This window comes from Bactrocera neohumeralis, chromosome 4, assembly GCF_024586455.1.
Source record: "Bactrocera neohumeralis isolate Rockhampton chromosome 4, APGP_CSIRO_Bneo_wtdbg2-racon-allhic-juicebox.fasta_v2, whole genome shotgun sequence".
NCBI lineage: Eukaryota > Metazoa > Arthropoda > Insecta > Diptera > Tephritidae > Bactrocera > Bactrocera neohumeralis.
In genome coordinates, this window is record NC_065921.1 from 64,820,161 (window position 1) to 64,841,470 (window position 21,310).

At 36.8% G+C, this 21,310-nt stretch overlaps 1 protein-coding gene across 7 annotated transcripts in view; it reads left to right on the top strand.

Annotated features, from left to right (window-relative positions):
• The window catches only part of LOC126756223 (mucin-5AC), a 96,699-nt gene that overhangs the window by 73,840 nt on the left and 1,549 nt on the right, over nucleotides 1-21,310 (top strand). For 6 of the 7 annotated variants that reach the window (XM_050469124.1, XM_050469125.1, XM_050469127.1 and 3 more), the window contains 5 exons: nucleotides 9,212-9,486; nucleotides 9,564-10,021; nucleotides 10,329-10,580; nucleotides 14,885-17,812; nucleotides 18,247-19,832. In XM_050469124.1, the coding sequence (XP_050325081.1) occupies nucleotides 9,212-9,486; nucleotides 9,564-10,021; nucleotides 10,329-10,580; nucleotides 14,885-17,812; nucleotides 18,247-19,051 (4,718 nt within the window). In that variant the 3' untranslated portion in view covers nucleotides 19,052-19,832. Of the gene's footprint in view, nucleotides 1-9,211; nucleotides 9,487-9,563; nucleotides 10,022-10,328; nucleotides 10,581-14,884; nucleotides 17,813-18,246; nucleotides 19,833-21,310 lie in introns of those variants that run through there. The other variant, XM_050469123.1, reaches the window with a different exon arrangement.

Genomic DNA, 21,310 nt, shown 5'->3' on the forward strand with positions numbered 1-21,310 from the left:
TCGGCTTAGCTACCATAGGAAATCTAGCCAATCAGCTGGTGAAACAATGACTTTGTCAATCAAAATTTGGAACAAATGGAATGTAAATCTAAATTAACATATAATTCTAAATCTCTGTTGTAATATTACTCTTCAAGTAATTTCTTTTTGTAAGTTTTCTTTCTACTTTCGAACCCATCAAGTCTGGCCTAACAGCTGACTGAACGATTACTTTTTTTCGTACTCCATCAGCAAATATTAATCGAGTATTTTTATATGTGATATGTGAAAATTTGCTATTTCTCAAAGGCTAACATGAGATAAAACGGAATATTCATAACTTTTTCGTTCACTTTAATGGAGGGGTTTATTTAATCTTACAATACTCGCTGAATGCATCAAGCGACTCAAATACTTGTGATCCTTCAAGGGGCTATACCTGTGTAACGCATGAAAAATTAGGCGATTTTCGTGAATTTTTTTAAGAGAAACTACGAGATTGATTATTTCGAACTTCTTTGAACGTTATAAGGTATATTTTCAGCTTTATTTAAAAATTTTTTTTTACAAAAATATTGAAAAACAAGAAAAAACGTTAACTTCGGCTGCACCGAAGCTAAAATACCCTTCACAGATTACATTGGTGCCTTAGAAAATAATTTATACCAAATTTCGTAAATATATCTTGTCAAATGCAAAAGTTTTCCATACAAGAACATGATTCCGATCATTCAGTTTGTATGGCAGCTATATGCTATAGTAAGCCGATCTGAACAATTTTTTCGGATATTACATTATTTTTACAAACAATAACTCATAACAAATTTCGTGAAGATACGTTGTCAAATGTGAAAGTTTTCCATACAAGAACTTGATTCCGATCGTTCAGTTTGTATGGTAGCTATATGCTATAGTTAACCGATCTGACCAATTTCTTCGGAGATTACATTGTTGCCTTAGAAAATAATCTATACCAAATTTGGTGAAGATACATTGTCAAATGTGAAAGTTTTCCATACAAGAACTTGATTCCGATCGTTCAGTTTATATGGCAGCTATATGTTATAGTGGTCCAATATCGGCCGTTCCGACAAATGAGCAGCTTCTTGAAGAGAAAATGACGTTTGCAAAATTTCAAAAGGTTATCTTAAAAACTGAGGGACTAGTTCGTATATATACAGACAGACAGACAGACGGACATGGCCAAATCGACTCAGCTCAACATACTGATCATTTATATATATACTTTATAGTGTCTCTGACGATTCTTTCTGGGTGTTACAAACTTCGTGACAAACTTAATATACCCTGTTCAGGGTATAATAACGGAGTTATGGGCCGTCTTCGGAGGTGCCAAAAAAAAGTGCCGCAACTGCTAACATGATTCCGGCCGAATGAGTAGCTGAAACAAAAAAAATCCAAAAAGTTTATTAAACTCAAAGATATTTCCTATACAATGATCTACGATCTTTGAAAAATATCAAAAATTAACAAAATGGCGTAATTTTGAAAAAAAAACTCGTTTTTGTTTTAGGAAAAAATGGTCGTTTTTTAATGCCAAATTGACAATTTTCAACCAATGAAAAAGATCGTATGTTATTGTATAGTAAATGTATTCAGCAATACTCAGTTTAAATTTGAAGTCGATCGGTTAATTTCTCTTTGAGTTATGATGTCAAGAATTTTGAAAAATGTCGTTTCGAGAAAAAGGCGTTTAAAGTTTCGCCTATATATGTTTGCACCTCCGAGCGGTTGTTCTTTAGAACGCTGCCATCCAAAAACTGTTCAAGATACGACCTTGCTAACAGAATATTTTTGGAAATATAAACTATCGAAAATCAAATAAAAAAACAATTTTTTTGGAAAGTGTCTCTCTGGTATAGCCCCTTAAGTAAATTGACGAAAAAAAAACACTTTTACAATTTTTAAGCAAATTGTCCGTAGTAAAAATTATGACACTAGCTAATTTGTGTCCTAAACAACTATATTTTTAAGTATTTATAAGAGTATCAAAAAGACAACTTCATATATAAGGTAGTATGAACTGTCAAATTGCCTTAGAAACGGCAAACAAAGTCTTCTTCTTCTTTGGTTCATGTTGTCACGAACCAATGCATTAATATTAAAAAAATTAACAAAAAAAGAAATTGTCGTAATTTCTATTTCTACCATTCTTCCTTGATACATACATACATATAGATACATATATAATTAACTTTGAAGTTAAAAACAGGTATTTTCGAAAAATGTATATTTGAACGGGAATATTAAGTTTGGCATAAGGTTTGAAATGTCGGAGATCTTAAAAAATATATACTTATATAAATGAGCATGCCGGGCTGAGCTGATTTAGTCAGGACGTCACTTCATCGGTATATAGGAAACTAGTCTTTTAGCTTTTAGCCCAAGGAGCTGCTTGTTTGAACCGACGATGTAGGACCACTGTAGCATATACATAGTTGCCAAAAAAATATATTTACATGTATAAAATAGTTCCAAAATATATTTATATTTCTTATATTTCATTTACTTACAATTTTCATATACCTGTGTATGTATTTACTTCCCGTTTCGCAAGTAAACCACTTTTTCATGCCCATCATTCCACTTTTTTTTTATTCACCTCACATTGTTTTGCTGTTTCTGCTTGCTTCACCACCTGTTAATTGAGAACAAAAATAAACACTAAATACCTTCGCTGCGCTGTCGCAACCAGCGAAGTAGCCAAACGCCGGGGCAGAAGCACCTACGAACAGCAATCAGGCGTTTCTAAGAAGTTTGTGCAAACTCCTCAAGTGAGTGAGTGCAGCAACAAGACAAAGTGAAGTGATATTAATTACACTACACCACAGAAAAAAAGAAAAGAAGGAGACGCAACAAATGTTGTAGCGGTAAAAGCGGAAAGCAGCCAAAGAAATGTAGAAGCAGCGAAACAAAAAAGTTTTGAATTGCACAAAAAGTCAGCATAAAGCACTAAAGCTTTGTGAAATAACCGTACAAGAGTACTACTTATAGTGGCTATATTTAGTACCAACGACCTGACCCAATGTGTGCACACTGGACGAACGAACGCCAGCCGAATTGCTTTCTGTTGCAACGCCATAGCCAGCAAGGCATCTCAAGTGATCCGATAAATGGCGGTACTTATGCCTAAAATACATGCCCTTACACTCTCATACGTATACATACAGACAAATATTGTAGAATGTATTTATACCGCCTTGCAATGGACAAGTGCCCCCGAAATGCTTGTTTGCAATTAGCCAGCAGACAATTCCGCATAACTTTGCACTCAAACCGTGACCGCTCGGCTGTGTGTGGAGAACGTTTAATGTACGTTTGCGAAATGTCAGAAATACTCGTTCATTAAAAACTCACACAGATTTTGTGGCGGCAGTGTCAAGTGGTCATAACGGCCATAATGGCAGGGCTATAATAATATGCCAGTCTGACGGGTTTCCACAAACAAAAAGCTTATGCAGAAAAATTGGTCAGCAGAGTTATAAAAAAAGTAATGGCACATTGCAAATTAAACGCGGAAAACCGACGAGCTTTGAACGCGAATTACGAATTTCAATTCTTCTCCTAGAATCAATTAAATGTTCGTGATGAAATGTCAGCGACCGCTTTTAAAATTTTTCTCTAGAATATATCAGTTCGATTACGCCGAAAATTTTCACTGGTTGCCCCTTTATTCATCAAAATCTTCCAAAACGCTTTATTCATCAAACGCGGGGCAAGGGTGCCTCCCTCACGTAATTTCATAATAACACTCTCATTGAAGACCTTATTCTTATTGCCAAAGAACTTGTAGGGTGGATTAGCACAAACAACCCTTATTCCTATTGAAAAAAAAAATTGTAGAGCCGATTTTCATAAGCTTCTCTTGAGAAAAATTATTCACCAACAAAATCATTCGCCATAGACAGGAACTGGTACTAATTACTTGAGGACAGCTCCGATCTATAAGGTGGATTCATTAGAACCTCCTAACCAAGTTCCCGGAGCTTTTGGCAAGTCCTATCATTGTGTGTGGTCTACCGTTGTGCCAATGGAGCACAATGTTAAACGCCACTTTTAGATGATTGCTTCCCTCAGACGGTACAGTATATGTAGACAGTATAAGTCAGAATTAAATGTTTCACCGTAGGTTAACAGGTTATAATTGGCGATTCCCTGCCAATCCCACTACACATATAACAAAATCTTTCTGACCGTCAATTCTGTCTTGGCCACCATTCGCGCTATTCGACCACAATCGTATTCGCTTGAAGTTCGTAAGCGACCCACTTTTCATTACCAATAACAGTGACTCGGAGATGAAAATTCGGTGCGTGAGTGTTTTTGTGCAAAGCTTACCTCCTAGGCAATCAAAGCAATGCTTAAATGATGGTAGGACTCGACAAATTCCAATATTTTATAGTTATTTCCATAAATGGTCTTCCAAAGCATGGTGAACTTTGACACCAAAATTGCCGCAATCGGCTTCCAAGAATGGTTGGAAGTCATACATATGTTTAACAAAAACTAGCCGACTTCGTTCCATCAAACATTACAGAACCGCGAAACGAAAAAACAATATTCGACTTGTAGACCTTTCCAAAACGAGTCTAGAATTATTGGCCTATAGCTCTACCTTCCATTTTATAAATATAGCTTAGACCAATAATACCTTCGACAAGCAAACTATGTTACCACTGTTCTGTATACTAGACAACTTGGAGAGTTTCTTGAAGAATATTCGCATTCTTAATACGGCAATATTGTTTATTGACGTACTCCATACAACAGAAATATGCCTCGTAGATGAAAATGATTTACCGGTCAAGAATAAAAGCGAGCTTGTCACATAAAAATCGAGTTCTGCAAAAAATTTTCAAAGATTTTTAAACGTTGTTCCGGTGTAATAATGTCAAAGAGATGTATTTGTTTTAACAGTTAGTTTGAAAGCTATGCCTCTAGGAAATTCTATAAGTTTAACAACACCCTATATTGCATTCTACCTTTCAGCGCATTGCCTACGTGTTCTTCTCTGTTGTGTCTGTCGTTCTGACATTAATTTTAGCCCACATAACCCAACAGCGCGTGTTGCCCAAATTTAGTAACTTGTCTGGTCAACTGCGGGTACTTTCAAAACAAAGTACTTACAAAATGCTAGCAATATTTTGATGAACAAAGTTTTTTCTTGTTTAATATTTTTTTTGCATTCCATACACCTCGCTGCCTCTCCTCATTGCTTTTGAGTGGGCGCTTTCGTTACGCTTCCAAACACTTCAACGCCAAGTCGCATATCGAATTGAAAGATGAACGTGCAGAAATTGCTAAAAAGCAATAAAGATACAAAACGAAACAAAACAAAAAGAACACTAAGCCCACGGCGGAGTTGAAGGTGTTACAAAGCGCGCCGCCGCACCTGTTCTGCAGCGCGACGCGTATTGGCGCAGCAGACCACGTTTTGGCACAGATATAGTATTTATGTTTTGATTTTATAATGGTTTTGTCGTTCACTTTCTTTTACATACTACTACAACAAAGTGAATTTATGCGGGTGGGGGAATGATGGTGGTGATTTTTGTTATTAAAAAAATATGAGAAGTGATTTATAGTAAATGGAGATCCCTGATAAATTTTACGCTAATGTGCTATGCATCACTATATAATGCCATGAATGCAACGCTGCCATTTAAGCTATGACAATTTTGTCATTAGAACGAGGAGAAATTTCGTACGAAATATTTAATTAATTCGCAAAAACGATCATTTTTATAAAAGTTATATTGTAATACATATATGTATTGCAATTACGTCAAGAATCCGGAGACCAATAGACTTACATCTACTTTCAACTCAATCAAAATTTTAAATTTTTTTAGGAAAATTTCCCAAAAAAGCTTTTTAATAATTTTATATAAACATTGTAGATATTCAATACATCTGGATTGAAGAGTGAATTTCTCACAATCTGATAAAAAATATTAGTGTGGTGAATTTTTAACCAAAAAGTTTTTAAACACTTTTTGAAAAACCGCGGATTTAAGAAAGAACTGAAGACCCACTTTTTATTGTAACAAAATTTTTGGTCGTGGTGAGCTTCTTCGCAGAATTAGTGTGGTATCTCGAATTAGAACGTTCTCTATTTCTATTTCGAGTAGTGGATCTGGTGGATTGTGGTGGATTTCTTCGTAGAAATTAGTGTAGTAATTCAAATTAGAACGTTTTCTTTTCTATTTCTAGTGGTGGACCTCTTAATAATAGTACTTAAATGGCTAATTTATTCATAAAAGCGAACAATTTTTAAGAAGTTTGGCCATAAGACACTTCAGTAAAATATAAACAAAAATTTAACCAAATGAAAGTATTTTTCTGGTGAAAAATTACTTGTTTTATTAAAAAAAAACACATTGAAATAAAACTCTTAAAGTTTACATAAACAATTTGTTTATGTAAAACATAGAATGCGTTTTTTTAATTTTTATATTTTCTACATAAGTATAAAAATATCACTTCACACCCAACTCAAATCATAATTAGCTGTTGGAAGAACTAAAGTGTCGAAGACAACTCATTTGTTGTTGAAGTATAGGCATACGCCTAGGCGAATGAGTCATCTATGCGCATCTCTAATTAAATCTCTGCCTATTTCCGGGAATTTTTAAATGCACCAAAGAAATGTGAGAAATGTATGCAACACTTTATAAAGCTATTCCTAGTTGATAGCGACCCAGTAGGAAAAGTTTTCGAGGGTGCATATTGGTGGATCTACAGGCTTCAAATCGAACTAGTCGTAAAAAAACCTGAATAAATAATAATATCACGTCTACGGTGCCAACTCACCTAAAAATATAAAAGCTCTTTAATAAAATGTTATCATTTTAAGGTTTTTTTTAAGAAAAAACACAGAAACTTCAAATTTATCCCCAATAATGTTTATTTTCATCTGAAAGAACATTCTTCAGAATTTATTTTTTAGAGATTATCTCTTTCAAATGTTGGCCGCGGCTACGTCTAAAATGGTCCATCCGTTGAGTCTAATTTTCGATTACTCGTTCGAGCATTTCGACTGGTAATTGGTAAATGACACGCGTGATGTTTTGCTGCAAGGCCTACATTTACACATAGACTTTAGACTTTACGTACATATATCCACAGGAAAAAGTCTAACGGTGTGGTGTCACACGATCTTGGTGTATCTCTACTTGGACGATCTACTTGGATCACCCGTTATAAGTTTATCAAAGCAAAACTCTACAATATGACGTATTTTCCCTTTGCTGGTGTTCATCTTTAACTCGTGCTTTTGACGAGATGCATTAAGCACAATTTATTAAACTAACAGTACAACATCTGGAGAAAATGCGCAAATCGGATCACTATAGTATAGAGCTGTCATACAAACTGACCTATCAAAATGTAGTTCTTGTATGGAAGCTGCTTTACTTGTGGAGAGTTTTTTATCTTAGTTTTTTTTTTTAATTGCGCTCTAAAAAATATGTTCTTGTTTTTATGGCGCTTTATTTCAATACCTACTGGGTATGCACAATGAAAAAGATTCGAACATATGTAGCGCAAATTTCTTGAAATTTAAAAATAGACAAAGAAGTTCATTGTTTCCACAAAGCAAAAGTGCTGAGTGGAGTTAAATTTGTCGCCTGGCATTGCAACATGCCAAGGCGGATCGGCAAGCCAGCAGCTAGTAGCGATGACAAAAACAAATGTTGTGCGGTAAAAATAATTCACGCGTTGAGTCAACTTTTCCCAACACATGCTTTTATATTTATAATATACACCTATATACAATACTCGGACGTAAACAAAAAATGTTATAAAAACTACTTAAATAAGGTAAAATATTAAATGGTACGCAATCCAAAATTGTTTTATGATTTCGCAGGATTTCCAAACGTCTACGTCTACGTTGAAATATAAATCTATAATGTCATGTGACAATCACATTATTTCCAATATGTTTGCAGAATTTTTCAAGTCAAAGTACTCTAATAATTCTCCTTAAATATTTTCCTATCAGCACGTGCTCTAACCGGATACTTCAATTAGCGCTCCAGTTATTTCTGAAGAAGATGTCTTACTTAATTCAAATAAGTTAAAATCATCTTTTAGTTATGGCCCAGATATGATACCCTCATGCTTCTTTAAAAATAGTCCCAAATACATCTTCTTGCATTTGACAAGTATTTTTAACTCCTCTCTTAAACAAGGTAAATCTTTCAATATGGAAACAGTAATTTATAATCCCTTTGCATAAAAGTGGATTTAGGCTATACATTGAAATTGTTACTAAGGACGCTAAGATTCATTTTAGTCTTCATATTGATACCATAGTCTTGAAAGCCAGAAGTATTCTCAGTTTTTTAAACACTTTTTACAACTTGGGTTAGGCCTATATTGAAATATAGCTAAATTGTATGGAACCCTAGTTACCAAATCTATTCTGATAAGTTAGAGTCGGTACAAAAATAATTTTTAATTTTCGCCTTAGGCCATTTCCGATAAAATTATAGGTTAAGTCTTTCTCCAAACACTAGTCGTGTAAAGCTTATAAATCTACCGACACTTTCCAGTCATAGAGAAACGCTTGGTGTAATATTCTTAGTAAAAATCCTAAATGGAACAGTTAGCAGTTCTTTTTTCCTGTCTGAAGTTAAATTTAAAATCCCGGTTCGCTTTTCGTGGCAGTTTAGACCCTTACTGTTACAATCTTGTAGATCAAATTTTAAACTTAACGAACCATTTTCATGATTTTAATTCTCATTCTTACTGAAGAGAAATACAAGTATCATAAATATACATACTTATGTACTATATAAGCGGCGATGTGCGCGCTTCCGCTTCTCTCATTTATGCCACAACTTAATTAAATACTTAATAACACAATTATATATTACTTATATGCTTTAACTCCTAAAATATGGCAACTTAACAATACATATTAGAAGTTTTGAAGAAAACAAATAAAATTCCTATTTCAATTTGCTTCTCTCTAACACTTCAACAACTGTCAGTAGCGTCACTAAAGCGTAGAAGTAAACAGAAATAAATACGTATGTAAAATTTATATTATTTTGTCAGTATATACAACAGCGCATATAGTATAATTCTGCTAAAAGAGCAAATACTAATCGTCTAAACTCTATTTCTTCCCTATTTTTTCTACGCTTTTAACTCTCTACTACGCTATCCAACAACAATCAACAAAAACAACACACAACAACAGATAACAGCAACACAATTGCGAGCACGGCGGATCCATATCCGGATGCACCAACCCAATTGGTGCCCTGCCCCATCTGTCAGCGCACCTTCAATCCCGTTACGCTGCAGAAGCATGTGGGCATATGCGAAAAAATGGCAACAAAGAAACGGAACGTTTTCGATTCCTCGCGCCAACGACGTGAAGGCACCGAATTGGCCAGCTATCCGCTGCCGAAGAACTTCGGCTTGCCACCAGCCAAGCAGGAGGCGCGCGGACAGTCGCCCAAGCCATTTCAGGTGAGTGAAAAAAAAACGCAACTAGCTTTGCATGCAACACAAAAACAATGTTAAATTTTTTGGTTTCAACTCTGCAGCACATCGCCTCACCCATCTTGACGCGCAAAAAGTCGAGCGGCGGCGAGGAGTTGGCGCGCACCACCGCACGCGCCTCGATGCGCAAATTGACTGCCAATGCACAAAGCCAGTCACCGGGCATCACAGCCACCGCCAACGCCGGCGCCGCCACTGCCAGCCAAGTAGTCAACAACAGCCAGATGACCACATCGACGGCCTCACTGCCCGGCGCCGGCAGCTTTACACGCGATCGTATGCGTTCTTCGGATCGTTCACTCGCCAAACGCATACAGCCACCGCCGGCCGAGCAGTGTCCGCACTGTGAGCGTTGCTTCGGGCCGAAGGCGTACGATCGGCATGTTGAGTGGTGCAAGGAGAAGGCACTGCAGGCCTCCATTAAACACACGGCGAAAACCGAACAGAACTTGGCCAAGGAGCGACTGGAGGCGCGCACCAAATACCGTGCACCCTGTCTCAAGTAAGCGTTGAAATTTCAAGACAAGCGTTTTACATTTTTTTGTGAGTTTTTGATTGACACGAAGTGAATTTATTTGTCAAATGTTGTAGTGAAAAATTGTTCGAAAGCAACAAACGGGCGTTCAAAAGACATACACCCACAAAAATAAAATAGAAAAAATTGGCAAACTATTTGCCCAACAAATGAGGAGAAAATTATAACATTTGCAACTTTTTCTACTTTTTTTTACATTTTTTTACCAACGTTTTGATACAAAGCCGGGGGATAATTAATAAACGCAACATTTTGGTTTTTGGGCATTTTGCAGAACTAAGCGTTCGTTAAATCGTGATAAATACGCGGGATTGGCTGGTGATGAGAACGAATTTGGCGATACAGTAAAAGCGGCAAACGGAAGTCACAACAGTAACAGCAACAATAACAGTAGCAATAATAATAACAGCAGTCTTACAAACGGTGTTGGTGGCCACGGCATCAGCAACAATATAAATAGTAGCGGAAACGGGAACGGTAACGGTGTGATGTCACTATCAATGACATCGTCTCTGACAAGTGAGAGGTGAGTACACAACTAATATGACTAGTTAGCTAGCAGGGGTTTAAATTGCGACAGAGAATGGAAAAGCAGAGAAAACACATTAACTAATACTTGTATTGGTGTGGTGAGTTTCTTTGGGAGAATAAAATGATATTCTAAGACGCTTGCAATGTGAATTTCGTAATATCGATAATGGAAAAACAGAAATGATTTTCTAATTAATTCTTTTAGTGGTGTGGTGAGCTTCATGAGGAGAATAATACGTTATTCAAAGAGTAATTCGAATTTTGTTATACCGAGAATGGAAAAACAGTGCAAACACATTCCAACTAATACTTTTATTGGTGTGGAGAGTTTCTTTAGGAGAGTGATACGATATTCTAAGAAACTTATAACGCAAATACTTTACAAGAATACGCGGGCCAGTGAGCGTAAAGTTACTTTTAATTAAATAAAAATTTAAATTTGTGAGGAATTTGTTAAAATAGCTTTTTAATAAATCTACCGCAGTAGATTGCTATACTAGTATTTAATTGGGTGACCAGCTAAGTGAGAATCACACCACTATATTTAAGTTTTAGGAGTCACTAGCACTCACGACTAATATTTCAAATTAAAAAGCATTATTTTAGCGGTTTGGAAATAAGTGTTAATTTATTTGTAATATAAACTCGGGTTACAACAAATGGAAACTTATTCTAATAGGGAAACAAATGCGGGATCGATATAGAACGAAGCGATGTCGAAATAAGTAGTTCTGGATCACGGCTTATACAAAGTTACGTAGAAGCGTTTTAGCTCTGCCTCAAAAAGGGTGTATAAATTATGCGCTTAGGCCCACAGACGAGTCGTAATTATCAGCACGGGTGTGTGTAACGAAGTGAGTCTGCTTTCTCCTTGTCCATCCTTTTTGATGAGTGGGTGTATAGGTATGGTGAGTTGTGTTGGTGTCATCAGCTGTGGTGAATTGAGCTGTCGCATTAGGATGCGCTAGTTTTACCGAGTAGATGCTTAACTCATTTAAACAACTAGTGTGGTGGATTTTTATCGAAACATTTCTTGCATACTGTTTGAAAACCCGTCCTTTTAACATATCACTCCAGATCCAATTTTTATTACAATACAATTTTTGAGCGTGGTGAATTTCTTTGCAAAAATTAATCAAATAAATAATTTTAGAACGTCGTTTTATTTTTAATGGTAAATTTGATAACGAGAATTTACTTAAATATGGTGTCTAATGTAATATAACTTTAGTTAGAAATTTACTGAAGATAAGTTAAGATATTAATGCTTTCTTGAAACTACAAAAAATATTTTCGGTGTGGTCAATTTAATTAAGAACGTGTCAAACCGAAATTATAAACAAAAATTGCGATATGGTGAGCTTATCCTTTGGGATTTTCCATTCTCTGCTGTTAATGAGCCCTAACTTGAACTATTACTTCTTGCCACTTTAGTAGAAAATATTTTTAATTTTATAATTGATATATAAACGTATTACGGTAGATTTTTTTGCGATACTGTTACTTGATTCCCTTTTTATTTCAACACATCTCACCACAGTCATTTAGAGTTTTTGTTTTTCGTTATTGCAACAATTTTTATTAAAATATAAGTAAGTATGTAGTGTTTTGAAATAAGCACGTACAGAGTTGCCAGAAAAATTGTAAATTAATTAAAATGTATACTGAAATCAACAATTACTACTTTCTTCGCTCGATTACTCACACTGGTTACTATCACCATCGTCAACCTCATCTTTATCATCATCATCGAATTCGTGCTTTATTGTCATCATTAAATTCATCATTCCCCTCATCTATCTGATAATAACCATCGTGTCATTCCATTCCCACCTAACCCCATCAGAAAGCCCGGTATTATGAAAGATTTTCACGGCACTTTGCATACACGTAATGTGCATCGGAATGCTATCGAATTGCCGCCTCCCTCACCTAGGCGCCTTGCCAATGTCGCCACTGACGATTATGTAAAGAGTGCTTGTTTCGATAATTTCCGTTTAAAGGGTGCAAAATTGGCCACAAATGATTCAAGCAAGAAGATGAGCAAACGTCGCGTTACATTGAATGCAATTAGTACGCAAGCGAGACCACAATCGCCGCAATTCGAGAAGATTCGAACACGAAAATACGATGAAAACTTGCCAGCAGTAACTACAGGTATCAATAGTTTTGTCCATAATTAATACGAATTAAGATCTCACATAGCGCAACGAAGTCAACCCACTCTTCATTTTTATTTTTGTTTTCATTTCTGAGTTTGGTTTTTTGGAATTCCAAGAACCGTAAGTTAAAAAAATTTTCAAATCTCCAATCGCCAACTATAATTGTCAGTTGATTTCGCGGAAACACCCTTTACTTCTTTGCTTCGTTTTAAGAGTCTTCTTAGCTTAGATCTCAGCCTACTTTCCGCTTTTTCTCTTATTTCTCACACTTTAGATCAACAGATTCTGAATTATTTGAATTGTCTTATGACAGACAAGTTTAACGCACAACCAAATTATTACCCACATTTTGTGAAAGTATGGTGTGAGACATTTCACGAAAGAAATTGTTGACGAGCTCTGATTCGCTTTTTCGAATCCATTTGAAGCATAACCTTAATAGCAGAAACAGCGAATTCCGCTCCTCCTTCCTTACTTACCGCCCGCAGTGTACAAAATTTGTCAAAGTTGAGCCCGTAGATAATATATTTATTTTCATTACTCAATACGCATATATAGCTTTGTACACATCTAACTTTTCAATTAAAATTTTTCATAATATTAAATATCAAAACTGAAATCAAACTATTAAAAATAGTTTAATGATAAAAAATAGCATACGACCCTGATTTTGAGTTAGTTTAAGAAAATTTCAAACATAGTGAAGACAATTCTTATAATTACTACAGTATATCGAGACTGGCAAACCCGCGTTGCGAGAGAGCAATCAGCTGACTCGTTTCTACGGAAAAAATCAAAATCGTGGGAAATTCTACGGTATCGTACGTAAAGCAGGCGGTAGAAACGGTGTTGGCTAATAATTTGCGTTATTCACTGTTTCAGCTATAAGAAACGATAACACATTTATACCGACGGTCAGCGATCCCCTAGCAAAGTCAAAGCTCAGGGGTTGATACATAATTTGGGGAAATTCTTTAGGCTTTCGTGGGGGGTTTCAGACGTGGAAAACTATACTGACTTTCCTAAATATATATCTAGTAACAATTAACTAACTTAAAATTCTTAAGTGCATTTCAAACAAATTCCGAAAGTTCCAATTCAGGGTCTAACGCTTGAGGAAATCGTCCAATCCTTGTTCGAGTAAAGCACTTCTTTATCATATCTCACCACTATTCACACTAATACTTTTTCATGCATCACTACTTTCTCGACGCGCGTAGAGCAAAGCAGAGACCACTGTCTCGGAGACGCAAATGCCTTGTCCGCAACTCTAACCTACACTGCCTGCCCGTTGAATGGTGTCAATAAGTCAACAACATCAACACGAGTTCAAACTCAGCCCACAGCAATTGTTGCAGCAGTTTGCAAGCGTAAAACTAAATTGAAGCCCAAAGTACCGTCCGAGCCTAGCATACGCGTTGATGCAGGCACTGTAATGACCGACCATGATGATGAACCGTTACAAGAAAGTAAAGTCCGTAATAGTCAGTCCTACGGATTGGTACAAAAGCAAGCACAAAAAGAGGAGCAACAACATTTGAAACTGCAGCGCTACTCGCCGCCACTAACGGCACCCATGCAAATGTTGCAAACACGTCAGACTACTTTTGACAAGTTGCCAAATACGACAATTGCTGTTACCACCGTCGAAACGGCGACCACATCAACCGCGGCTGCCTCACATACGAAATTGGAAGTGAACGCTATAAGGTCCTTGACAATATGTCGGCCCAAACGTAAGAAGCTAGTGCGTCAGTCGATTTCGACCCACGCCGCACCAATGAAAGCGATACCGTTACTCAAGGAGAGCATAGAAATGTTCGGTGCGCCTACAAAAATGTTAAACAATGGCGGCGAGGAGCTTAAAGATAGCGACAGTCGTACGCTAGCCGATGATGAAACGGATGACGAGATAAAAGTAATCAAGGCACCGCCGAAACTGGCGCGCGACAAGTCTTTTGTACTCAGGTTTGTATACAAGTGTAGAAAATCGTAGCCTTTGAAAAAACTATGTTAGATCATAAGCCTTTCACGACAAGCATACTCATAATATGAAATCAGTGACAGTATCGCAGCATATCTTACATATAAGCTCTTTATTATTCCGTTGGAATTAATACGTTTGATCTATTTTTAGCGGTTTGCCAAGCGATAGATATGACCCATTTCTCTCGGCCAAGCGTCAATTAGAAGAGCTTTGCTCATCCTCACCTCCAAATAATCCCTCCTTTTCCTCTAACCTTCCAAAAACTACGCCACAAACTCCTGTGTCACCAGCCGGTTTACCAGCAAAAATGTCCACTTCACTCACACTAAGCACTTCCACACCTAACTCTAGTCCCTTGACGAACAACTTACAAAACCAACGCCAGACAGCAACGCCTTCGTTAAACGCCACTAAGACAACTACGAATTTTCGACGCACATCTTCCTTGCGCGGTCCACGTCGTTCTCCGATGCTTTCGTCACGTCCCTTGTTCGCGCAAAACCATCGCCCCACCATACAACGTGGCCTCTCCGACGAAGGTCCCATCTCAACAAACTTTCTGAAACCCGAAGAATATGATGAGATGCCTGTACGTTCGGTTTGTGTCAACGATTATGCGGTAACGAAGAGCCCACGTGTTGCACGTCGTGATAACAGTCTTTCTAATCGTAAACAAGGTCTTAAACTCAATGTACAGGGTGCTGCCGCTACAATGACGTCTGCAACGAACACACCGAATTGTGCGACAATGCTGGGTGTTAACAGCAGCGATGAACTGATGAACTCTGCCGCCAAATATTTATCGAAAACCGACTCTTTAGCGGCATTCCTGAAATACGAGAAAGAATTGGATAAACTCAACACGCAGGTCACAGTGGATAAGCCAACCGAACAAAATACAACTGAGTCATCTGCGACGAATCTACACAATCCTATCATTTCCAAGGAGTTCAAAGAAAAAAGTAATACTTTGAGCAAGCAAAATTCAGCCAAAAGTATCAAGGCAGAACTAATTGAATCTCCAATATCAAACACAGACCCAGTGGTAGAAGCACATTTGTTCCAGCACCTACCGACACCGGTCCCAAAGACACCAAATGCAGCTAACACATCACCGTACGAGAGAGCAAATGCCAATATACAAAAGACGCAAGCCATACGTTTGGAGTCTATAGCCTTGCCACAGGCAACTTCGACGCCAATAACGAAGCCAAGCTCAACACGGGCACCCACCACGCCCACACAATTGCCTATTGTTAATCGACCAGTCAACTTAAACGCGCTACTTGTCGAGCCGAAACCAACAACAACTTCTTTACTCTCCGCCTACAGCAAGGAGGGCAAGAGCTCTTCCAGCAGTGATTACATCGATCCCAAACTCATTAATAAATGCGATAATCTGCCCGTAAATCTGAGCACGGTGCGCACATTGAAATCCGTTGGCGGTAACAATGTGGAACGTCGCTTGGACTTTTCTTCATCCTCCTCAGAGTGTTCAGCAACACAAACTGGTCCGATTTCGCAGCTTACAAAGTTATTACCGCTTACCAAACCCACCGAGGTATTACATACAACAGCACCGGCGCTTGCAACAACCAGTCCGGCGGTAGATATACCAAGTAGGCCTTCCACCACGGACGACACACAGCCAAACGCGCATCCGACGCTCAGTCAACGCAGCTCAACTGAGGGTAGAAACTTGTTGAATCGTAAGAAACGACTGGGACGTAATCATTTCCTTTACGATGTCTCACCCGAGGCAGATGACTCTTGCTCGGCTGACGACGAAGCAAATCGTTCTTCGGTCGAGTATTATGAATCCAAATATAAATCATCATATCAACAGCAACAACAGCAACAACAGGAACAGCAAGAGCAGCAACCACAGACATGCTTCGTTAATACACGTGGACAAACCACACAACTGAAGACGCCACCTATAGTGCCGCCATTACCGATTTTTGACGATTTTGACTTTGAGGAATTTCTCTCGTCATTCGAGAATGACGATGAGCAATTTCCTCTTTTCAAGGACTGTAGGGAATTTCTGTTGAATCGCTCGTCGAATAAGCAACGTTCGACGCAGACGCCGAGTTCAATAAATACAAATAATAACAGCAACCACAACAATAACAATAGCAAAACAAATCAATATACAACACCAACTAAAGACTACAACAACACGACGAATCATTTTCAATTCCCAAGTCTCGCCTCTAATAAATATTCCCATCCCACGCACCTATTAACACCTTCCTCCCGCAGATCCCGTGATGAATCGCGCCCAAAAAGTAAAGAATCGTCACCGCTATCCGATCGCTACGAGGACCTGAAACGCGTCAATTCACAAAGCCACACTTACGCCAATGACGGCATGACCAAGAAGCGACATGCTGACGCCGACCATAAAAAGCGTGAGATCTTCATCAGCATCGAGACGGAGCCGAATGAACATGGTCGATCCCCTATTTCACCCGACTCGCTACGCAGCATGGTTGGCAATCCCCAAACAATGGTCGAAGTTGAGGTCGACGGCTGTGACAATAAATTCAGCAAGATTAGTGATGACGATGAGCAGTTGCCATCTAGGCATGCTGCCGGCCAGAGTCATGCTGGCGATATGCTGATGCGTTGCACACCCTTTAACACAGGCAATCACTTGCCAAATGTACAACTGAATAATGCCAAAAATCTGATACAACGAATGCAAGATGACTTTCGACAAATGAGCGAAGAAGTGGGCGCCAATATACGCCAAGCCATGACCGGCCTCAATGCGGTCGGTAGTAATACAGCAATGTTGTATGGCAACGAGCAGGTCGGTATGACAGCTGGCGTCGGTGGACGCGGTGGTGTGGCGGGTGGCACATATGTGCCGCGCAATACAAATACAACACCACCGCCGTTGGCGACAAGTGCGGGCGCAGTGGCACCCATGTATGCAGCGTCGGGCGATGTCAGCGGTGATGCGTGCGGCGATTCGGACGACATGAGCAGTTTGGATGGTTATCCAATATCCTCGAAGTCGTCACGACGTGGTGTCGGCTCTAAACTAAGCGCTGACTCTGCGTACGGGAGGTAAGTATTGTAAGAATACTAAAATATAGTTGTGTTTACTTTTCTTTATGTAACTCATATGTACCTCACTGAGAGTTGGTATTTTTGAATCGCTTTCTTACTCATAATCTACGGATGCAACTAACGATAATCCGAAGATTATGAATTAGAGATCTGAGTATAGCGAAATTGCTATTCCTATAAAGACTCGTGTTTTTCTTTTTTTTCTTAGAAAACTTTTAGTTCAAGAATAATTTGGTCTTGATCTCATGAAGTAAACAGCTTTCTCTTATTAAAATAGGCGTCATGACGTCTAAATATCGGTTTCCGGCAACTTAACTGCACTCGAAGCAGTTCTAAGCTGTGCTAAGGAAATTAATATTTAACGCTTCCTTCACATCTAGCTGAAGTACAACTAATACAAATTTGTGTACAAACTCTTCTTTTTCCCCCAGCCTCTCACGTCAGAGATCCTCAGAGCTGTCGACCACACCGCAACGCAGCGCCACGCGCACTCGCCCCACCACCAGCAACTCGACCGGCATGACCACAGCGACATTGCCCACGATGCTGCCCGCAGACGTGCAAACGCAAAAACAACTACAACAGCAGCAGCAATATCTCTACCAACAGCAGCAGCAACAACTGCAATTGCAACAACAGCAACAGCTGCCACAACAAGCTGCGCAATTGTACAAGTATGCGCCTGTGGCTGCGCGACCGCGACGCATAAGCGCCTCATCCAGCAGCGACAATTCAGATGCCAGTGATTGCAATGTCAAATACAAGCAACAACAACAGAAACAACAGCAGCAGCAGCAACAACAATTGTACAGCGGCGTTGGCAATAAGAATCACAGCAACAACAACAACAACAACAACTATATCAGCGCTCACTATACGCCACAGCACAGCAGCATCGGCGCTGGCGGCAATATCAACAACAATAGTACAACTAACAACGGCAACAACAACAACAACAATTATGAGAGTCCACTAAGTTCGCCAACAACAATGGAACGTGCACGCCTAGCCACAAGCAATGCAACCAACACCGGCCTACCCCAGGACGAGGCGCAAACGGCGCCGGCAGCCGCCAACAAGGGTCACTACAGTTCGAGCAGTTCGCTGTCCAGCACAAATGCGGCTATGAGCGCGAGTATGAAAATGTCGAAATTCTGTCACGAATGTGGCGCCAAATTTCTAGTCGAACAGGCTAAGTTTTGTATGGATTGTGGGATTAAGCGGATCGTACTATAGTCGCATACACATAAACATGCATACATATGTAAAATGTAGTTGTAGTTGTTGCCAATGAGTATACATTATATACATAGCTATTTCGCTTAGTCATGCAACATGAAATCACACTCACACATTAATTAATTCACACACACATACACTCACAGCGGTAATCGTATTTATATACACTGACGAGTATTGTAACAATAACAAGAGCAAAAATAAAAAAATTGTAAATTATAATAAATTGCATAACAGTAACAAATGGTAGCACCCACAGTCAACAACAACAACAACAAAGCCAGAAAAATGTGCCTACGTCACAACAACAATTTAAATACTAAAAAATAATAATAAAAATAGATTTCGAGGAAATTAATGTAATAATTGCGACGCCATCATTCATTCCATCAATGAAGGTAAACACACATACATATACATACATACATACATGCATACAATACAAACGTGCTTTGTGCTTTTCTCTGGCATGCAAATGTGGCAATGAATAACTGTAATTATAGAAAAAATATATTAAATATGAATTTTTATGAAAGCAACTTATGTATGTTGCACGAACAACGCCAAAGTGGAGCGCTGCAACAAGTGTTGACACAGTCAATGTACGCAGGCTGCAAATGATGCGTTAGAACGCCTGTAAGTATGCTTGGCATACTTAGCAACTTTATTGTGTGCGTATACCAAATTTTATTTAACTTGCGCTTTAACTCATATAATTTTACTTTATGGAACAAAAAATAATAATAATGATAATAAAACTTTTATAACAAAAAATTAACGACATTCTAATTTTATTTGCAACAGAGTGGAGGAGTTTTTTTACTTTTAATTTTAATACTAATAAATATTACATTAAATATTTAAAAAAGCATTCACCCGTTTTAAGGCTTACAGTTAAAGAATATGTCATACTAAAATATAGCATTTTTAAAAAAAATATTTGTTTCATAATTATCAACTTATAAATTATTTATCTTAAATAAAAAATAAACAGTTACTGCGTAAAATAAGTATAACGAACAAAAAATATATTTATATGTCTATATAAAAAATATTAATTAAAATGAAAAACATATTTAAAAATTAAAAAACAGTATAGGATCACAAAATATATTTGTGAAAAAACAATAATTTAAATTAATAAGATATTAATTATAATAAAAATGAATTTAAAACAACTTTAAAAAAGAAAATAGTAAAAATAAAAACAATAATAAAAAAAATATAAATAAACAACAGTTGTACAAAAAAAATTTAACAATTAAAAGAGTATTTATAATTTATTTATTAATTCAAATCAATAAATTATTAATTATATTAAAAATTTACGAAAAAAACAATAAAAAGTAAATAAAAAATTAATAAAAGAATAAAAAATAATATAAATAAACAATTGTTGTCCAAAATAAATCTAATAATTAAAAAATTATTTAAAAAAATATTATTTAAAATTAATAAATTTTTAATTAAATTAAAACAATAGTAAAATCAAATAAAAATTTAAAAATAAAATAAAATAAAATAAAATTAATTATATAAAAATAAATATTTAAAAACATTTAGTACACAATTAAGCTCGAAGCTAAATGGAAATAAAAAATTATTTTTTTATTTTAAAAATATCTTAATAAACTAAAATAAATTATAAAAAATACAGCTTTAAAATTTTAATTAAAAAAGCAGTGTACAAAATTTTTACAATTTCAAACAACATTTAATTTTTTGTAATAAAAAATAAATAAAACGCCTTTGACTTCAAAGGCAAAATACAAATATTTTTCGGTAAAAAATTTACTTGCATTCAACATAAAAAACAGCTTGTCAAACCAAAATTAAAGCAATTCAACATAAAAAACAGCTTAAAGCAAATTTTTAACACAATTAATTTTATTTAAAATGAAGAAAATAATAATAATTAGCACATATTTTCTTTTAAATAGGAATAAAAATTAGAATTATTTAATATAACACAAAATTTTTTCCACAATTTTTTCATTTCTACAAGAATAATTAAAATACTATATCACAAACACATCAAAGTAATTTATGCGGAATAAAAATTAATTCGAAATGAGACCTAAAATTAAGTACGAACACACGCGAAGATAAATTATTAAACGAAATAAGTACTAAAGTTTAACGCAAAGCTTGTAAAAAATGCAGGAAGTACTAAAAATCTACAAACATATACATATCTAACAATAATAATTGCTAGAAAGTACTAAAAAATTAGTAATGATAACATTTATTGAATTC